General features: G+C 41.0%; 1 protein-coding gene across 1 annotated transcript; it reads left to right on the top strand.

The window, feature by feature from the left end:
* The first annotated feature begins 3,594 nt into the window (after positions 1–3,594).
* wasll.S (neural Wiskott-Aldrich syndrome protein-like S homeolog) lies at positions 3,595–13,617 on the top strand. The gene is made up of 7 exons (XM_018261278.2): positions 3,595–3,697; positions 5,065–5,197; positions 10,014–10,056; positions 10,480–10,630; positions 11,161–11,915; positions 12,668–12,767; positions 13,485–13,617. Exons 1-7 carry the CDS (start codon positions 3,676–3,678, stop codon positions 13,517–13,519), a joined length of 1,239 nt encoding a protein of 412 aa, XP_018116767.1. The 5' UTR covers positions 3,595–3,675; the 3' UTR covers positions 13,520–13,617.
* Positions 13,618–17,613: the final 3,996 nt, after the last annotated feature.

The raw sequence follows: 17,613 nt of genomic DNA, 5'->3' as shown, positions 1-17,613 counted from the left end.
AACTGTGCTTCAGTGGCTGCGACCAAAAAAATGCATATTTTCTGCATTTATATGGCATAATTTTTCTGGCCTCTGTGCTTCAGTGGCTGCAACCAAAAAAATTTATATTTTCAGCATTTATATGGCATAATTTTTCTGGCCTCTGTGCTTCAGTGGCTGCAACCAAAAAAATTTATATTTTCAGCATTTATATGGCATAATTTTTCTGGCAACTGTGCTTCAGTGGCTGCGACCAAAAAAATTACTATTTTCAGCATTTATATGGCATATTTTTTCTGGCCTCTGTGCTTCAGTGGCTGCGGCCAAAAAAACTGGGCAAACAATGCCTACAAGGTCAACGACGTTGACCTTGTAGGCATTGTTTGCCCAGTTTTTTTGGCCGCAGCCACTGAAGCACAGAGGCCAGAAAAAATATGCCATATAAATGCTGAAAATAGTAATTTTTTGCCATACGTTGACTCAACGTATATGGCAAAAAATGACTATTTTCAGCATTTATATGGCATATTTTTTCTGGCAACTGTGCTTCAGTGGCTGCGACCAAAAAAATGCATATTTTCTGCATTTATATGGCATAATTTTTCTGGCCTCTGTGCTTCAGTGGCTGCAACCAAAAAAATTTATATTTTCAGCATTTATATGGCATAATTTTTCTGGCAACTGTGCTTCAGTGGCTGCGACCAAAAAAATGCATATTTTCTGCATTTATATGGCATAATTTTTCTGGCCTCTGTGCTTCAGTGGCTGCAACCAAAAAATTTATATTTTCAGCATTTATATGGCATAATTTTTCTGGCAACTGTGCTTCAGTGGCTGCGTCCAAAAAAACTGGGCAAACAATGTCTACAAGGTCAACGTATGGCGAAAAATTACTATTTTCAGCATTTATATGGCATATTTTTTCTGGCAACTGTGCTTCAGTGGCTGCGTCCAAAAAACTGGGCAAACAATGCCTACAAGGTCAACGTATGGCAGTTGTTTAAAGAGAACAGTAGATTACTAGCCAGCAAAGCTACCTAAGCTAAAATGTCCCTCAAATCCCTGCAGACTTCTGTCCCTCCAATACAGAGCAGTATCAAGCAGATTACTAGCCAGCAAGCTTACTATCATCTGTCCCTGAAATCACTAACAGCTCTCCCCCTACACTATCTCTTCCAAGCACACACAGGCAGATTTTTCAGATACATTTTTGCCCTTGATCCCCCTCTGGCATGCCACTGTCCAGGTCGTTGCACCCTTTAAACAACTTTAAAATCATTTTTCTGGCCAGAAATGTCTTTTCTAGATGTTAAAGTTCGCCTTCCCATTGAAGTCTATGGGGTTCGCGAACCGTTCGCGAACCGCTCGCATTTTTGCGCAAGTTCGCGAATATGTTCGCGAACTTTTTTTCCGACGTTCGCTACATCCCTACTGAAAAACCAGTGTGTGACAGGAAACGGGAGGAGGGCACAGGAACTAAAGGGGGGCCATGGGGTTTTGACTGAGAAACAGCTGCAATATGTCTTTATTTTACAATACCCTATTCTGAAAGTTTTTAGGGGCCCCTTAATCTTCCTGGGGGTCCCAATAAGTAATCATTCCACTGCTGAAATGTTAATGTAGGCGATAATTCATATAATGCAGTAATAGGTAGTTCATATAAATAGTTCTATTAAATAACATGCTAATAAGCCAGTGGAATCATTGGGGAGGTGTCAGTGGATTTTGCTCTAACTTTGAATCCTACACTCCCACCTGCAGTGTCGGACTTTGACACTAGGGGTCCACCCAAAAACCTTAGACCAGGGGCCCACTCTCAGTACTATTATTCTTCCTCTTCTCACTCAACCTCTATTCTCCTAGTCTCTTTTCTTTACATACTATAATACTATAATCTATTATTCCATCTATTTAGCCTTTTTGTTCTCATAGATATAAAGAATGATCATGAAATAGGCCAAATGTTTAGCAGCATGAGGGCCCACTGACTCCTGAGTTTTCTTGGTATCCCGGTGGGCCAGTCCGACGCTGCCCACCTGCCCTGCCACACTGTTCTCTTGATATGGAAGGTACATTAGTTCAGGGTTGGACTGGGCCTGCAGGGCACCGGAAAAAAACCTGGTGGGACCCAACAGCTCAGCTCTGCTCCCTTAACTCCCTTTTGACCCCCATTTACCGCCAGATGCAGAAAAAAAAGGTAGGTGTGTGGGGCCCAGGGTGGGGGTTGGAGACCCCGAAGCAGCAGCCCTGGTGGGCCCCTGGCCCCCCAGTCCGACTCTGCATTAGATTCTAGGAAGTTACTAAAGTTTTTCCATTTAAATTACATACGTCTTAACATAAGTTTACATGTAAGTTATGTAACTTTTGCTTCCTGACTGAGGCCTTTCTTCCAACCAGATGGTCCCATGAATAAACCAACCTGTATGGTACTCTGAGTGATCAGCTGGTGCCATGTCCTGGCAATAGATTTCTCGGTGAAGAAGGCTTGATGTTGGTGGTGGTTTCATTGGACAAATATGGGCCAATTTGTACAGTAAACCAAATGTTTGGCCCTTGGGCCAGTTCAACTCTAGTGCTAGGTTTTTCACTACAGAACTCACTTTAGTACACAAGTCAACTTGTAAAGTACACCAAATGCATGGCCTTGAGTCACCGTTATATTGTTCTGCTCATTGGGCCTGACCACTTGAGGAAATCCAGCTCTTTTTTACTTACATGACAGAAATTTCCCATCACGGCATATAATCCTTGCTCCACCAGGATGAAACACTGGAACATCCCCCTGACTGGGTTTATATGCCCAAATGGTTGGACAGTATGGTTGAAATCAGCCAAACTGTGAGACAAATTTATCAGAGCATGATAAAAAATATTTGGCCCACACTGAGAAAGTTTCACATACCCCCCCTTTCAAACCTCATCACTGGATCACAGGCAGTGAGAATTCAAAATGGCTCCAACCTAGCCAGCATTCACAGACTCCTACTATTCTACTCAGAGGTGTGTGAAGAATAAATTATATAATGTATGCATATATCAACTGTGTGCATGGAATGCTGGCAGCTTTGGCTATGAGTTCTTGATGGTATCTGGTAGAGTGGGGTACTGTGTTGAGTATGGTTATATTAGTACAATTCAAATTACCGGTACAGGGTTCTCATTAGAGTAGAGAAGGCCCCTGGCAATGTAGTAAGCCTGGGAACCTCGTTTGAGATGCCAATGGGAGACATGTAATTAGGGCTGCACCACTATATATTTAACTGGGCTGCAATTTCCACAACCCCACTGGGAGCATCACATTTCAATAACAGCTGGAGATCTGCAGAAAGGACACCCTAAGCCGTATACTATTATATTGTATGTTTTTGTAATAAAAGATTGTATTATCTTCCCTTAAATAGGCCCCTGTCATTTTGGGGTCAAATAGCTTCTGAACTGTCCTAAAACAAGCTCTGAGACAGTATAGAATACACATGGGGTATCCAGACTTTTATAAATAAAAAAAGAGAAACAAGCGACATATTTAGGGTTAAAAGTCAGAGGCACCAAAGGCTTGTGCTATTGGTCAGTTCATCCCTCTGGCCCCAGGTGAGCAGCGTTATTAATTGAATATAATGAGAAGCAGTTAAGAGGTGCAGGGCTGAATGTAAGTGCAGTGCATTTCTATCAGAGAGACTTGAAGTTGTGCAACAAGTTATGGCTCGGTTTAATGTGCTGGGTGAGTTGTAGCTTTAAATGCAAGTCCATGAGACAAAATGGCTAAATATTCTCCTGCTCTGTAACACATGTAGTTGTCAGCTGTAGCTATGATTTTGGGAAGCCTACAGTAGTGTTTATAAGGCCTGATCACTTTTTTTTAATAAAGAAAAATGCAGATTTCTCTGCTACTTCTGATATTTTATAACAAGAGATGTCTTCTGTTTTTTTGGGCCCTGGGGAAACATGGATATTCTTATTGCAAAAATCTAATTTTGGCCACAAAATTGTGTTTGTGTTTGCTTTTGTGTTTTTGGGGCACAATCCTCAAACCTCTGGTTTTTTTTTTTTTAGATCTGTATCTCTAATCTATATGTGAATTGGTAGGATGTGGGAAGGTTGTAATGCTTTGAAAATGTTTAAGCTGCTCTTGGGTTTTTGTGGGTTTCCTGAACCATGTCTCTTCCTTTACCTACACTAATTACTGCACTTCTGTCAGAGTAAAAGAATTCAACAGGCCACAGCGGTCTACAAAAACCTGAACTGAATTAATATTGGTTTTCTTGAGTTCGGGCATTGGGTTAGTCCGTATTTATTTTTTTAATTTTAGCTTTTTGTTCAAAATTTGTTTTGTGTTTAATCAGCTATCCTGTTACGAGGGCTCAATTTAATTTAACTTAACAACCAGGCAGAGGGTTGAGAGGCTGGAATAGGAAAAAGCCTAAATGTATGATAAGCAATCATTCACCATTGTGATGGTACAATAAAAATGTAGCATCACAAAACAATGCTGCTTTGGCTGAGATCATTTAAATAAGCAGACGAAGGCAAATCGAAAGTGGCACCTGTGGTATTTATCAATGGGCGCACTTTAAAAACTTTTTTTATTTTTGTGTGTGGGCTGTTGCACTGTACGTTCTTCTGCCTAAAAATACATCATGTTGCAGAAGTATGTTAACAAAGCTGTTTGGGTGGGTGACTGGAACACAAAATGACCTGCCCCTTAACTGACAATGTGTGTGATGTGCGTCTGTCATCCCTGGGTTCCTAGATTCCTTGTTCTGTATACTCTAGTAACTTGCAACTAGTTGTTTTGTGCTCACCAGCACTGGGGAGGGTGAAGCAAAGCAACACTGAAAGAGATTTGCGGGCAGCTGTCTAGATGGTACCTAGAAAATGTAAGATTTCATGCCCAATGAGACACTGCAAGTTAATTATGTGACTATTAATGAGTGTTACACTTGTATTGATTCAATCATTTTCAAAATAAAAGAACCCGTTACTGATTTGCTGCTTAATCTCTCTTTGGGTTATTGGGGTGCATCTCTCCACAACAAGTCTTGGGCATATATAGATTTTTTTTTTTTTTTTTTTTTTTTTTCTGCTTAGGTTCTATGTTCCAGGTGCCAGAGACTCGAGCGCAGAATGTCTCCATTTATTATTCTCCAAAGGAAAGCTTCAAGGGAAGGCTCCTGAGGAGAAAGCTGAGCAAGTCTGATATTGGTTCTCCCAGCAATTTCAAGTGAGTTGCCTCAAATATTCATGGGCCGAAATTTTGTTTTTCATTCAAAGGTTTCAGGGATCTAGGTCCTGGCAACAAGGCAATTGTTGTATGAGATCCACTTGAATGTTTTTGACCTGAGCTCTTTTGGATAAGGGGTATCTGCATAGACGGAGGGTGATTTTTAATTTTTTTTTTTGAGTAGGCCAAGTCTAAGGGTGGTGGCTACTCGGGAGTTTCGTCGCCCATCGACATCTCCTCTTCTTCGGGCAACTAATCTCCCCGAAATGCCTTCCCATCATCTAGAATGTAAATCGCCGGAGGGATAGCACTCGGATCATTTCGGTTTTCCGAAGTTTCCTCGGGAGGCAACTTCGGACGGCTTTGGAAAAACGAAATCGATCAGTGTGCTATCCCACCGTCGATTCACATTGCTGGGAACTAATCTCCCTGAGTATCTACGTTTGCCACCACCCTAATGTTACTTCAATAGTTTATTCACCAGCGATTTTTCCACCGGCTGAGAAACGGCTGATTTAGTCCCATAAGTACTGGCAAAAGTTGTAAATCACCTGTCTGAGAACTAGAGATGCACCGAATCCACTATTTTGGGTTCGGCCGAACCCTTCACTAAGGATTCGGCCTAATACCAAATCGAATCCTAATTTGCATATGCAAATTAGGGGTGGGAAGGGGAAAACATTTTTACTTGTTTTGTGACAGTCACGCGACTTCCCTCTCCGCCGCTAATTTGCATGTGCAAATTAGGATTCGGTTCGGCCAGACAGAAGGACCTGCCGTCCAGACACACAAAGCTGTATAATAAAAGTCCTTTTCAAATTCAACATAACATCCAATTTCTATTTTTTATTATAGCATTCATAGCTGTTAGCGCATTTAGAAATCTCAGCTGTCGATAAAATCTTGTCTGCCCCTCCTATGCCTTAGTCAGAGGCGGGGCAGACAATTACTTTTCTTTCCATTTAGCATTTCCAAGATGTCAATGCTCTCCCCACATTCCCCCGTTCTCTTCACCATTTAATTGTGTAACCAGGACATGGGGATGGACATCAGGTCCCCCATTCTGGTGCACAAACAAGATTCTGAGATGATACAAGGCTTGTCTTAATAACTGTGTCTACAAAATGGCTCCTTCCTGCTTGCTATAATTATGAATTCCCAGACTGAAGGAAACAAGATTCAAATAATTTATATAGTGCAATTAAAGTTCACTTTGCTTGATAAATGTAATAAAATAGTATTTTTTTTTCTTACCCTAAATAGACCCCCCCAGCCTAGCTGCCTCCCCAGGCAAATGCCCCTAACTCTTTACTTTCCCCTCTGTGCAGATTCTGTCCAGCTGAGTTCACGCGTGCCCTTGTCTTCTCTTCGGTAATCTTCAGAATGAATAATCTTTGCAGGTGGATCAATTTTCTGTTTCACGACAACTGCGCATGCGCTGAAACCTACGCAGATTGCCAAAGCACCGGTCTCATTCTAAACATTACCGAAGCAGCTGAAGATGGTGCCGGAGAATGGAGCTGGACAGAATCTGCATGGAGGGGTAAGTAAAGTGTTTTATGTGCATTTGCCCGGGGGGGGGGAGCTAGGCTGGGGAGTGGGATCTATGTGGGGTAGGGTTTTTTTTATTTTTTTTAAGGGTTTGTTTCTCCTTAGAGTTAATAACTGATGCTCCCACAGACATCATGGTTAAATACTTGGTAATTTTTCACTTGCCATGGACGAAGCCCAGACTATTTTGAAATAACATAATAAAAATTATAGAAAGCAGTTCACCCACATTACTGGAAATCAAGGAGAATGAATGAATTAAACTGTTTATTGGTATACTTTCACACAGAACACCAGGAATATACTAACTGGGTGATTTGAGACATCTTACATGGAGAAAGTATAATGCATATATATTATGGTCCCCTTACAAAAAAATAGCTGCATTTTTACTGCAATTTCAAAGTAATACAATACAATAGTATGAGATTGAGAAAAATAAGAGAAGCCTGATCTGCTAGCTGACCCAGAGGAAGTCTGAAATACAATAAAGATGTGTGCTGCAGTCTAAGCTGTGATACAAATGAAGGCAGCACTCCAGTAAGAAGGAATGGCATATTTATTTGCCAGGCAGCTAAGGATACAAGATCTTTAACCCCTTAAGGAAACAGGTCACCAATATCCAATCACAATGGTTCCATTCAACTATTAAGGTTGTAACTCACAAGGTGTGAAAGTGTCATCTGGTCACAATGGTCCCATAACGACTGCATCACACCTTCACCGTTTCAGATAACACCTACCTGAATAGTTCAATGGAACTGCCAGTGATCACTGTTGTGTCAATAACCCTTTGCAATAATGCATTCCAAAACCATATATCCAAGATGAGTTGAGATGCAATGTAAGTTGCACATACCAGACAAGCAGGGAGAGTATCAGCAGCTGCTTTGTCTCTTGGTCGAGATCCCCAGCACAATCAATCGCCCATCCTTGGTAAAGCTCAGTCTCACTTACTCCCTAACTGGGCTTGGCACACAGATCAGCTCAGAAGCTTTCCCATCCAAAATCTCACAGGATCAGGGTTGCCAGGACTAATTTTCAAAACCAACCAAAGTCCGCAACAAAACCAGCCCAAAACTAGTAACACTTCAAAGGTAGTCCAAAAATAGCACCATATGTGCAGTGAAAACAACTTTCTGAGTTTTTCACTGTTTAACACATTTTCCCATGAAGCAGGACAGATTCACCCGTCACCAGGGACGTAACTACAAAGGCAGGCCCAGCAGGTATAGTGGCCCGATAAGGCCATAGTACATATACAATTTCAATAAATATTGGTAAAACAGGTCAATCACTAGACTTTTTGGTGGCCAGCAGATTTTTGCCCCCAAATTGTGTGAAATTGAGCAAAGTCTAAAGAAAACGCAAGAGTGCTTAAGAGGGATGGGAGATGACGGTACAGAGCCCAAAATCTGGTAACATCTTCTACACAAGTCAGTCCCATTGCATGCTGGGTATTGTAGTCTTACATTAAACTTGGCAGTTGGAAAATTGTTAAACAAAAACTACATTACCCAACATGCATTGGGAGACACAGGCTTGGCACATTAGAGCAAGAAAACTTTGGATGGTTTCCAAATTACAAACCAGCCAAAAAGTAGCCCAAATCCATAACCTTGGCTAGTTTGTACTTTCAAAACCTGCCTGGGCTTTAAATTAGTAGCCCAATTTGGCTGGAAACCCACCAACCTGACAACCCTGCACAGGATTTTCAGTGCAAAATCTCATGATGACATCACTGGAGTCACCTGGTAGGGATTTTTTTTCTAAAGACACAAGTCAGCAGCACCCTCTGCCCCTTCCCCAAACCAGCTCAAATAGACATATTGGTGATTAAGAGAATTCTTTTTTTTTTCTTTGAATTTTTCTTTAAAATTTTTAGGCAAACAGGTTTGGGGAGGCTTAGCCTCTCCAAACCTTAATGAAAATCAGCCTATGGATATCTGTCATTTGCATCAACACACTGTAAGGCCATTACATATGTTTAAACATGGATTTGATCTGTTTCCCATCAAGCACCCAGTTCTGTTTTTCAGAGAAAGAAATCATTCAGAAATATGGTTTAATAGGATGTTAAAATACAAAGGAGCTGTGAAAGTGCTCAAAGAAGTGCAAATGACATCATTGGCTTTATCAACACACTTTCCTTGGCCCAATGTTGTATTAGTAATTCATTCTCTGCAAGTGCATATGTACTTTTAATTTTTTTACATTTTATAGGGGAGGAAAATGCATAATCATTGAAATGTGTTAGGCACCCCTTAGTGATTATAATTGACTGAAAGCTACACCAGCCCAGTGTAATACTGTTGGAGCGCCACATTCTTTGTCTTTGTGGATTGTCTGTATGGTCGCCAACTGGATTTTCGCTGCAGAGAACACTGGCCACTGTGGTCACTAGGAGATGGCAACCCTTGGTCACTGCAGTTTTCAGACACAAGGGGGCAAATTCACTAAACGCCGAAGAGCCTAACGCTTGCGTAAATTCGCTAGTGTTACTTTGCACCCTTACGCCTGGCGAATTTACGAAACTGATTCTGAATGCTACCTTTTACGCCAGACTTCCTTCGCCACCTCAGACCAGGCAAAGCACAATAGAGTAGATGGGGATTGCTTCAAAAAAAGTTGAGAAATTTTCATTCAAAGTCCCAAAAAACGCTGGCATTATTATGGGTGATAGGCTGAAAAAGATCAAATTTTTTTGGGGCTACCCTCTTTCCCCCCTACATTTGCTAACTCATGGCAACTTAACTATACAGTGGGCACATGTGTAGGGCAAAATAAAAATTTTCTCTGATGTTTTGAAGGTTTCCCAGGCTTGTGTAGTGCTGCTACGAATACTTCCATTGAAAATTGAATTTGGTGCCGTATGCAAATTAACTATCGCTAGCGTAGTATGCGAATTAACGTTATCGCAACCTTACGCTACCCCTGAGCGCAACTTCAGATTTTAGTGAATTTGCGCAACTACGATTCTTAGGGAATGTCCCACTAGGTGTATAGGGCACCCACAATGAGTATAATCACTTGCCTAACATTGGTTAAACTTGGATCCATGACTAAGGTATAAAAAAACCCTGTCCCAGAACAACTCTATGCTTATGCAATGTTTCATGCTATCCCAAAAGTAGTCAGACCCCATCTTTTATTTCCTCCTGCATTGCTGAGTGTGGAGCGGAGCATCCTATTCTGGAGAGTGTACAGAATAATACTTCTATCTATTGTGAATGATCATATATATGCCTTTGAAATTTTTCTACAGACACCTGGCCCATGTGGGATCACCTTCTGGGACCAGTTTGGATGTAAGCTAATCTTTTTTACTTTTATGCTATCCGTAGCTGTAATCTGTAAAATAGGAACCTTGCAACCTGACCATATTGCGATGGTTTTGTGGAATGTAACACTGGTTCTTGTGGGCTAGGCATACCTTCCCCCAGGGAAGTCGGTGGATGGATGTTAGCCAGTGTTTCAGGTTATGAAGTCGTTGTTCTCCATGAAACCGAGCTTTAAAATGAAACTTCGGGTACAATTTGGGGTGAACACTAGATTGCTCTCCTAGGTATTCTTGGAACTGTGGTTGAATGCTTGATCAGCCAATGTTTTTAAATAAAACATATCTTTAACTTTCACAGCCCCCATAGTCCATAAGGTAAACCTCAACGTATCTTAAAAGTTTCAGTTCAAACAGTTTTAACAGGTGTTTCTTCTTTTAATTTTTGTCCTAGTCAAGAACTGATGCAGATCTGAAGAGACTATTTAACCTGGCTGGGATAAAAGAGGAGCATCTAAAAGACTGGGAGATGTCCCGCAAGATATTTGCAGTTATAGAAAAGAAGGGTGGCATGGAAGCTGTGAGGAAGGAAACACTTAGAATTGGTATGCTCTGATCAAATTAAACTTTTAGCACACTATTTGTGTTTGTGTGTAACCTACATCTTACTTACTATTGCTTATAAATCTGATTTACTTGCCTTCATCATAAGTTGATTACTCACTATTTGTAAAGAACACGCACACACAATAGCATAATTTTCTACCTCCTTTTGAAGGGTTGTTGTCTACATGCCAATAATGTAATGACATATAACTTCATTCACATAACTTCTTATAAACCAAAACTGCACTAAGGGAAGTGGAAAGGGCAAAGTTTATTATAAATATAAGACTAAAAGGAAACTTCAAGCTCGTTCACCAACCCAAGCAATGGTATTCTTGGGGGGGGGGGGAAAGAATCTTGCACCATGTATACTATTGCGTTATCTTGGACATGCTCCTTATAGGCTTTCAGGGTACATTTTATCAAAATCCCTTATTAAAATCTGGTGGTAAGAGATATGTGCAGTAAAGTATTCTCCTTTTGTCTGTGGTAGTGAACTCATTCATTTTTTTTTTCTTCTCCTCCTCAGCCCAGAGTGAAATGCCAGACCAACGTTCTAGATCCCGTTCCTTGTCCTCTTCCAACCTGACACCATCCAAGAGACAGAATAGCTTTCCTGTTGCCTGTCCCCATGCAGCTAAAATACCTGTTACAGCATTGCCTTCATCTCCATTTAGTTACATTGCTTCCCTCCCCAGAGTGCCTCCTGCTCCACGCTTTCTTCCTCCTCCTCCTCCTCCTCCTCCTCCTCCTCCTCCTTTGTTTCCAACAATGAGTCCCATACCTTCTCCCCCACCGCTATCTGGGGACTTCTCTCATGTACCTCCTCCAGCTCAAAGCAACAAAATCTCTCACAGGACAAATATCATATCTAAACCTTCTCTAACAGACATACCAACTCGCCCAGTTATTCCTCCTCTGCCACCTACTCTACCTTCCGTTAAAGATTCCACATTAGTTCCTCTGTCTTTACCACCCCTCCCTACCTCTGTCCATAATTCTTCATCTGAGTTTTTTGTTCCATGTCAGCCCCAGTCTCTGGCATCATACCAACAAAAGGACATGCAAAATGCTAGTGTGCCCCTACCACCCCCTCTTCCTCTCCCTTTTAAGAAACCATCCTCTGAAAATGTGTGCCTGACCTTTCCATCATGTCCTGCTGAAGATCTACATAAATCTCAGTTAAAGTGCAGAATGCAGACTGAGAACATAAATGGTGAAATGCCACAAAGAGAACAGTCTCTCTTCCTGGACCAGATCAGACAGGGTGTACAACTAAAATCTGTGAGTAAGCACCATTCAGTTGTACAGAACAGCATATTATGATTTCTTTTCTTTCTTTTTTTATAAAATGATTGAGAATTAGCAGACTTAATACTGTTGCTAACATTGTGCCAGTCTTCCTGTTCTCGAACTGCATCATCCCATGGTACCTTCTGTGGGAGCGCTATGCTGCCACACTATCTTCCATCTCCCAGCTGTTCCTTTCAATCATCCAGGAATGGTGCATTCACAGTAGTGGGGACGTTGGGTGTTTAATACTGTGTATGAATTGATCCCAGACCACTGAATCAGATCCACAGGAATCGTAGTGTACATGAGCACACTGGAACCCTAGGGAGGTTAAACAAAGATGGCGGCTCTGAAATAGATCTCCTGCGCTGGTGTGTTTTCAGAAAAACTAAGCACTAGCCTCGGGTCTGAAGGGTCATTCTTTTGGATTTAATAATTACAACTTTTTTACAAATGTGGTGTGTGTGCAACCATAAATATTTCTTTTCTCTACATTTTGTAGATGTACAAAACATCACACAAATTATAGGGAGCATAGCGTTATTGTAAAGCTACAACATCTGATGTATCTTGAGGAACAGGTTACCTTTTTTCATACAACACTTGTTACTGGGTAGGAAAGTACTATTTTTTGTATATATAACATTCATCCTGGAGTGAGGATAAATAAGGAGCCTGTTCAATAAAAATCTTAGCATTTTGCATGGCATATATTCTTTATGGCAACATTTTCTGCCTTATAGATTTCTCAGCCCTCAAAAATGGAATCTTCTCAGAACTCCACAATTGTATCTGCACTAATGGAGGTTATACAGAAAAGGCACAAAGCCCTGCACGGCTCTGGTATGTGTTTTTGGCTTCCTTTGTCAAGTAACAAATACAGAAAATAAACTACAGTTGTATAATTTATTGCTGTCAACACTTTTCATATGACCTTGCCAAGATGTTCAGTTTACAGTGACTTGTATTGCAATAACACACTCAAATACAAAGGGATAATGCTCCGTTACCTTGGCTGTCTCCTTGCCCTGCAAGCTCAGTTCCCAAAGCTAGCCTAGCAGCAATTTTCTGACCTCTCTAGTTATGGCTAGTTCAACTGTTTTAGCCATAGACTTGTACCACAGAGGTACCTATGCATGTATGACTTTTTTTTATTGCTTTCTGTGATTTATTCAGTTCCTTTGCTGCAGTTGTAGCCCTGTGCATGGTTCAACTTTTGCAGTATTTTCTCAACTTGGAAAACCTTGATTATTGGAAAACTAAAACAGGGGGCTGCCAGTGGGTGTCCAGCTACTTAAAGGAAAAGTTTGAAGTCCTGGATCATTGCTGCTATTAAGAAGCTGAAACTTTTAGCTGGTGCAATAAGTTCAGTGTATAAAATATGGATTTTTTTGGCCATATTAACTTTTAGGGTTTAGTTCTCCTTTGACACCTGGAGATTTCCAACTTCTAAACTGTCACAGGTTGCCTGCAGATTATGGGTACTAAAACAATGGTGGTTAGTTCCTTATTACTATAGGCTGTCGGAATGCCACATTTTAAATTTATTTCTTTCAACAGATGATGAAACAGATGAAGATGATTGGGAAGATTAGGGAATGAAAATTGTGTACATTGTAAATGTGAAAAGAGTATTGTAATTTTTTTTTTTAAAAATAGAAAAAGGTGTAAATAAAGATGCCACTTTATTTTTTTTATAGAATGCATTCCTGTTTGTGCTACTGTTTACTTAATTCTCAGTTTGTTTCCGCTCCTCAAAGGGAAGGACCGTTTTTAACATGACTTAAGATCCAAGGCCTGAATGTGGCTGTACAGCCTGTCATTAAATTAAATATTGTCTGCCAGAATTGTTTTCTGGCAGAAACCTATCTGACACTAGTGATCAATGACTGCTGATCAATCGGTGATTTCATTGGTTGAAAAACAATGGCAGAGAATATGGGGGTGTTGCATGGTACTGAGGTTGGCAGCTCCTATCACAAACGCTATATGCCAATTTAGAAACTGTAGAATGTCACCAAATATTGTATACAAAATGCTGAGCATTCACTCAGGCCTTGATTTTGAGGTTTTTATCAGTCTCAAAAATACTTTATAAACTTATGCATCTGCATCATTAGACTCTACATTAGTATAAAGACAACTGTAGTTATATAATCGGTTTGCTATTTAGTTTGAATAGCAGAGAACTAAAAAATTGCATACTGTGTGCAAAATAATCCCTGTAGAAGTTAAACTAAAGCCTAACAAACAAGTAGGGAAGAGATGCTTTGGGTTTCTGTACCAGCCTAAGAAAACCATAGCCACGCTGCAGTGATGATCTGTGCCTCTAAAGATGCCCCAGTAGCTTCTTTTCTGCTGATTCACATGCTCTGGGTGTTGTCTGCTTAGTAATGAGCAAAAAGACAAACTGGGGCTCATTTAGCAAAACTGAGCAAATTTGTCTATGGGCAGTTACCCAGAGCAACAATCACAGACTAGGTTTTTTTTAAAGTTAGTCTTTGTTTTTCTTTGTGTGTCAGACTGTTCTCAGAATGCGGTCTAATAACCACAGTATGTGAGCCTATAGCACCTTTGTAACATGGTGCCTGATAGCTATTGGCCATAACTGGCCAAATGAACCCTTTAGGGCAGAGTTGTGCCAAAGGCATGCCCCAGCCTCACTCCACATAACCCCTGCTTGGCAATTAGTCTCTCACCTTGCTGCTGTGCAACGGTCATGCCAGCTCACCCTGTTCCATCAGCTACTCTCCTATCCCCGTGGCACCACATGCCAAAGCTGCTGATCCAATGCACAGAGCTGGAATTAGAGGTAGCAGAAGAGGTATGTGCCGAGGATCCTGGTGCACTGCCATCCATGTGCCCTAGGCATGTGCCTTTTCTGCCTACCCCTAGTTCTGGCCATGCACCTCACAAATGGAATTCGTAGTTGCACATTTAGATGAGAAAAAACTGAAGATCCACGTGATTTTGCAGAGGAATTATCCAAGTATAGGAGAAGGAAGAGGAACTCCAGCAGTATTACTGCAAACAACTTTTTATTCCAGTCAGTGGTAAACACATGTTTCGGGTTCACTACCCTTTATCACTTGATAAAGGGTATTGAACCCGAAACATGTTGTTTACCACTGCCTGGAATAAAAAGTTGTTTGTAGTAATTCTTCTCCTATACTTGGATCAGTTGCAGCACAGTGCAACTATTAAGAAATTGGATGCATAACATTTGGAAAAGCTGGGCTGACCACCATCCCCCTCTTCTATTTTGCACAGGAACAACTTTATTCACAGTCAAAAGTTTAGCTCCTCCAATATTACGGTTACACAAACCACAAGAATAAGGGTTCCGAGGCCTCTGGGCCTGCCCAATACCTACCCTCCTGTTCCTCCTTTAGGCCAAATGTTTTGTCCTATACAGACTCCAGGCACATGGTTCAGGCTAGCAACAAAGTTTTAAGGCCTATCTGTCGCAGGTCTATCTAGTCCTAGTTTCCCTTTTACTGGCGAGGTACCGCCAGGGCACTGGCCCCTTCCTCACTCCTCATTGAAACCTTAGCTGGCCAACCACTACAGAGCTATCAACCCCCCCTTTTTGAGATACCCAATGTCTCTTGTCATCCTATTGCATTCTCCCAAATTTTTGCATTTTCTCATTAAATTCCAGAACACATGTGCAGTAAGCATTCAGTGATGTCATAGGGAGTGTGTACATGCACGGGTAGGAGTCAGTGGCTTTAGGAGAGCAATTGCGCATGTGTGTGCCATCACATCCAGGGGTGCGAGTTATACCACTACCCCTAACTTGGCTTTGAGTCCTTTGAGTTGGTAAGCCTCAGGCTCCCTGGCTGGCATCATTCACTTTCTTTGCATATTTGCCAAAGAAGAAGTTGCAAACTGCTCTTTCCCTTACATTGCCTTCTAGGATATCCCCTCCAAGTGCCACAGAGGAGAACTGCTCTAGAACCTCCTCAGGGGGATACCTACCAGCACCAACTAGTTAATGGAGCCAAAAATACACTATTGACACGTAAACGTATAAAATATCTACCTCTTGGTTAATTACACGTCAACATATTAGCTCTTGGTATTGACATTAACTGGGCCTAGTAAGCGGTGAAAGTACAGTGAGTAGTTTTTAATAAGTAAAGTAATAAGTAATTTAAAAAAAAGTCATATTTCATGGTCATACTGAGAGTATTAGACCACACACATTTAAAGGATCAGAGCTGAGGGTGTTTTCCTAAAGTTTTCCTAAAGATCCTAACTATGTTTAGATGAATGTACAGGGCCGTATTTACATATCTGGCACACCTAGGCCCTCTGTTGTTCGTCACCCCGTCTCCTCCCTTTTACTCGCTCAAATTTTCATCATCGGAGCAATGGGGATTGGCGCACAAGAAATTTAAAAAACTATCATATCTCCTGCGCAACCCTAGTCTTTCTAAATCAATGTGGGTGTGGTTGGGCAGCATGCCACCCCCTAAAAACCTGCCGCCCTAGGCCTGGGCCTTGGTTGCCACTCCACAAATCCGGGCTTGTGAATGTAGAACCATCTAAGTACATTCTTATTTTCACTATAGGTCTATATGATGCCTACTGAATTTAGCACTTGTGGCTAGAGTTGGATCTCGCTACTGAAGTCTCTGGGGCCTTTAAGGCCCAGTGTGATTCTGCTTCACTGAATGCCTTTGATAATCAAAAACTATCATATAGTAAACTTAGGCTGATCTTTTACTGTACTTTACAGAGAAGAAACGTTGTGTAGATTGCTAAAATGTTGCCTTACAGATGGTACTGCATCTGCTGGAGTTCCCTAACTTGAGCAATGGTGTCTTCCCAAGTTCACCCTTGAACACTGAGCTGCTGAATTCAGACAGTACTTTATTTAAGGAAGAGGTGCAGGTCCACAATCAAGGGTGCAATAAAACATAGTGGTTTGTGTCTGCATTTTGTATTTTGCACCCTGTTCCACAGCTCATCAATAAGCTCTTCTGTCTTATTACGCAGGGAAAAGCTAACTGGTTAAAAAATTAAAACTGGATGCTAAGGGTAATGGCATTCCTGCATTTCAGAGCTTTGTTGGCAATGGGTGTCCAGATGATTAGACTCATAGCTGTAGTGTGTAAATACTGGCTATAAACTGGATTCTTATTCTTCCTTACTATTTACATTTAAAAATCGTGTTAGGTCTTGTTAAAGGCATTGGCTGTTTCTATGCTTCAAACAATGTACTGAAAATCAGTTATAAAAGTCTTCAGTTACACATTGCCTGTACTAGTTTACATCTGAAAATGATTATGATGAAGACAGAATGTTCTTGTGGTGCAGTGATTCATGAATAATTTGGTTTCAATGAAGAAAATTTACAGAAAAGTAAAAATAAATTATCTTCTCTATTTTCAGTTTAATATGCTCTCTATTTTTATTTGTAAGTTTAAAGGAGAAGGATAGGTAAAATCACTGGTGGGGGGTTTGTTGTTACAAACCCTCAGTGATTCCTGATCCTTACCTGCAACCCCCAATGCGCAAACCCAGGGTATTGTGCAGTATAAAAATCCTTGCTAAAACTTTATAATGTGAATATACATAACCAAGCCAAACAGGTGACGCCTGGAACAAAGTGATGAACATTTTCAATTTTTGATAAATAACCCCCTAAATTTCAAGTGTTGGTTGCTTCTAAAGCTGTCTT

This window comes from Xenopus laevis, chromosome 4S (assembly GCF_017654675.1).
Source record: "Xenopus laevis strain J_2021 chromosome 4S, Xenopus_laevis_v10.1, whole genome shotgun sequence".
Lineage (NCBI taxonomy): Eukaryota > Metazoa > Chordata > Amphibia > Anura > Pipidae > Xenopus > Xenopus laevis.
Note: the sequence above shows the minus strand (reverse complement) of the source record. Positions and strands in the feature narration are given on the sequence as shown.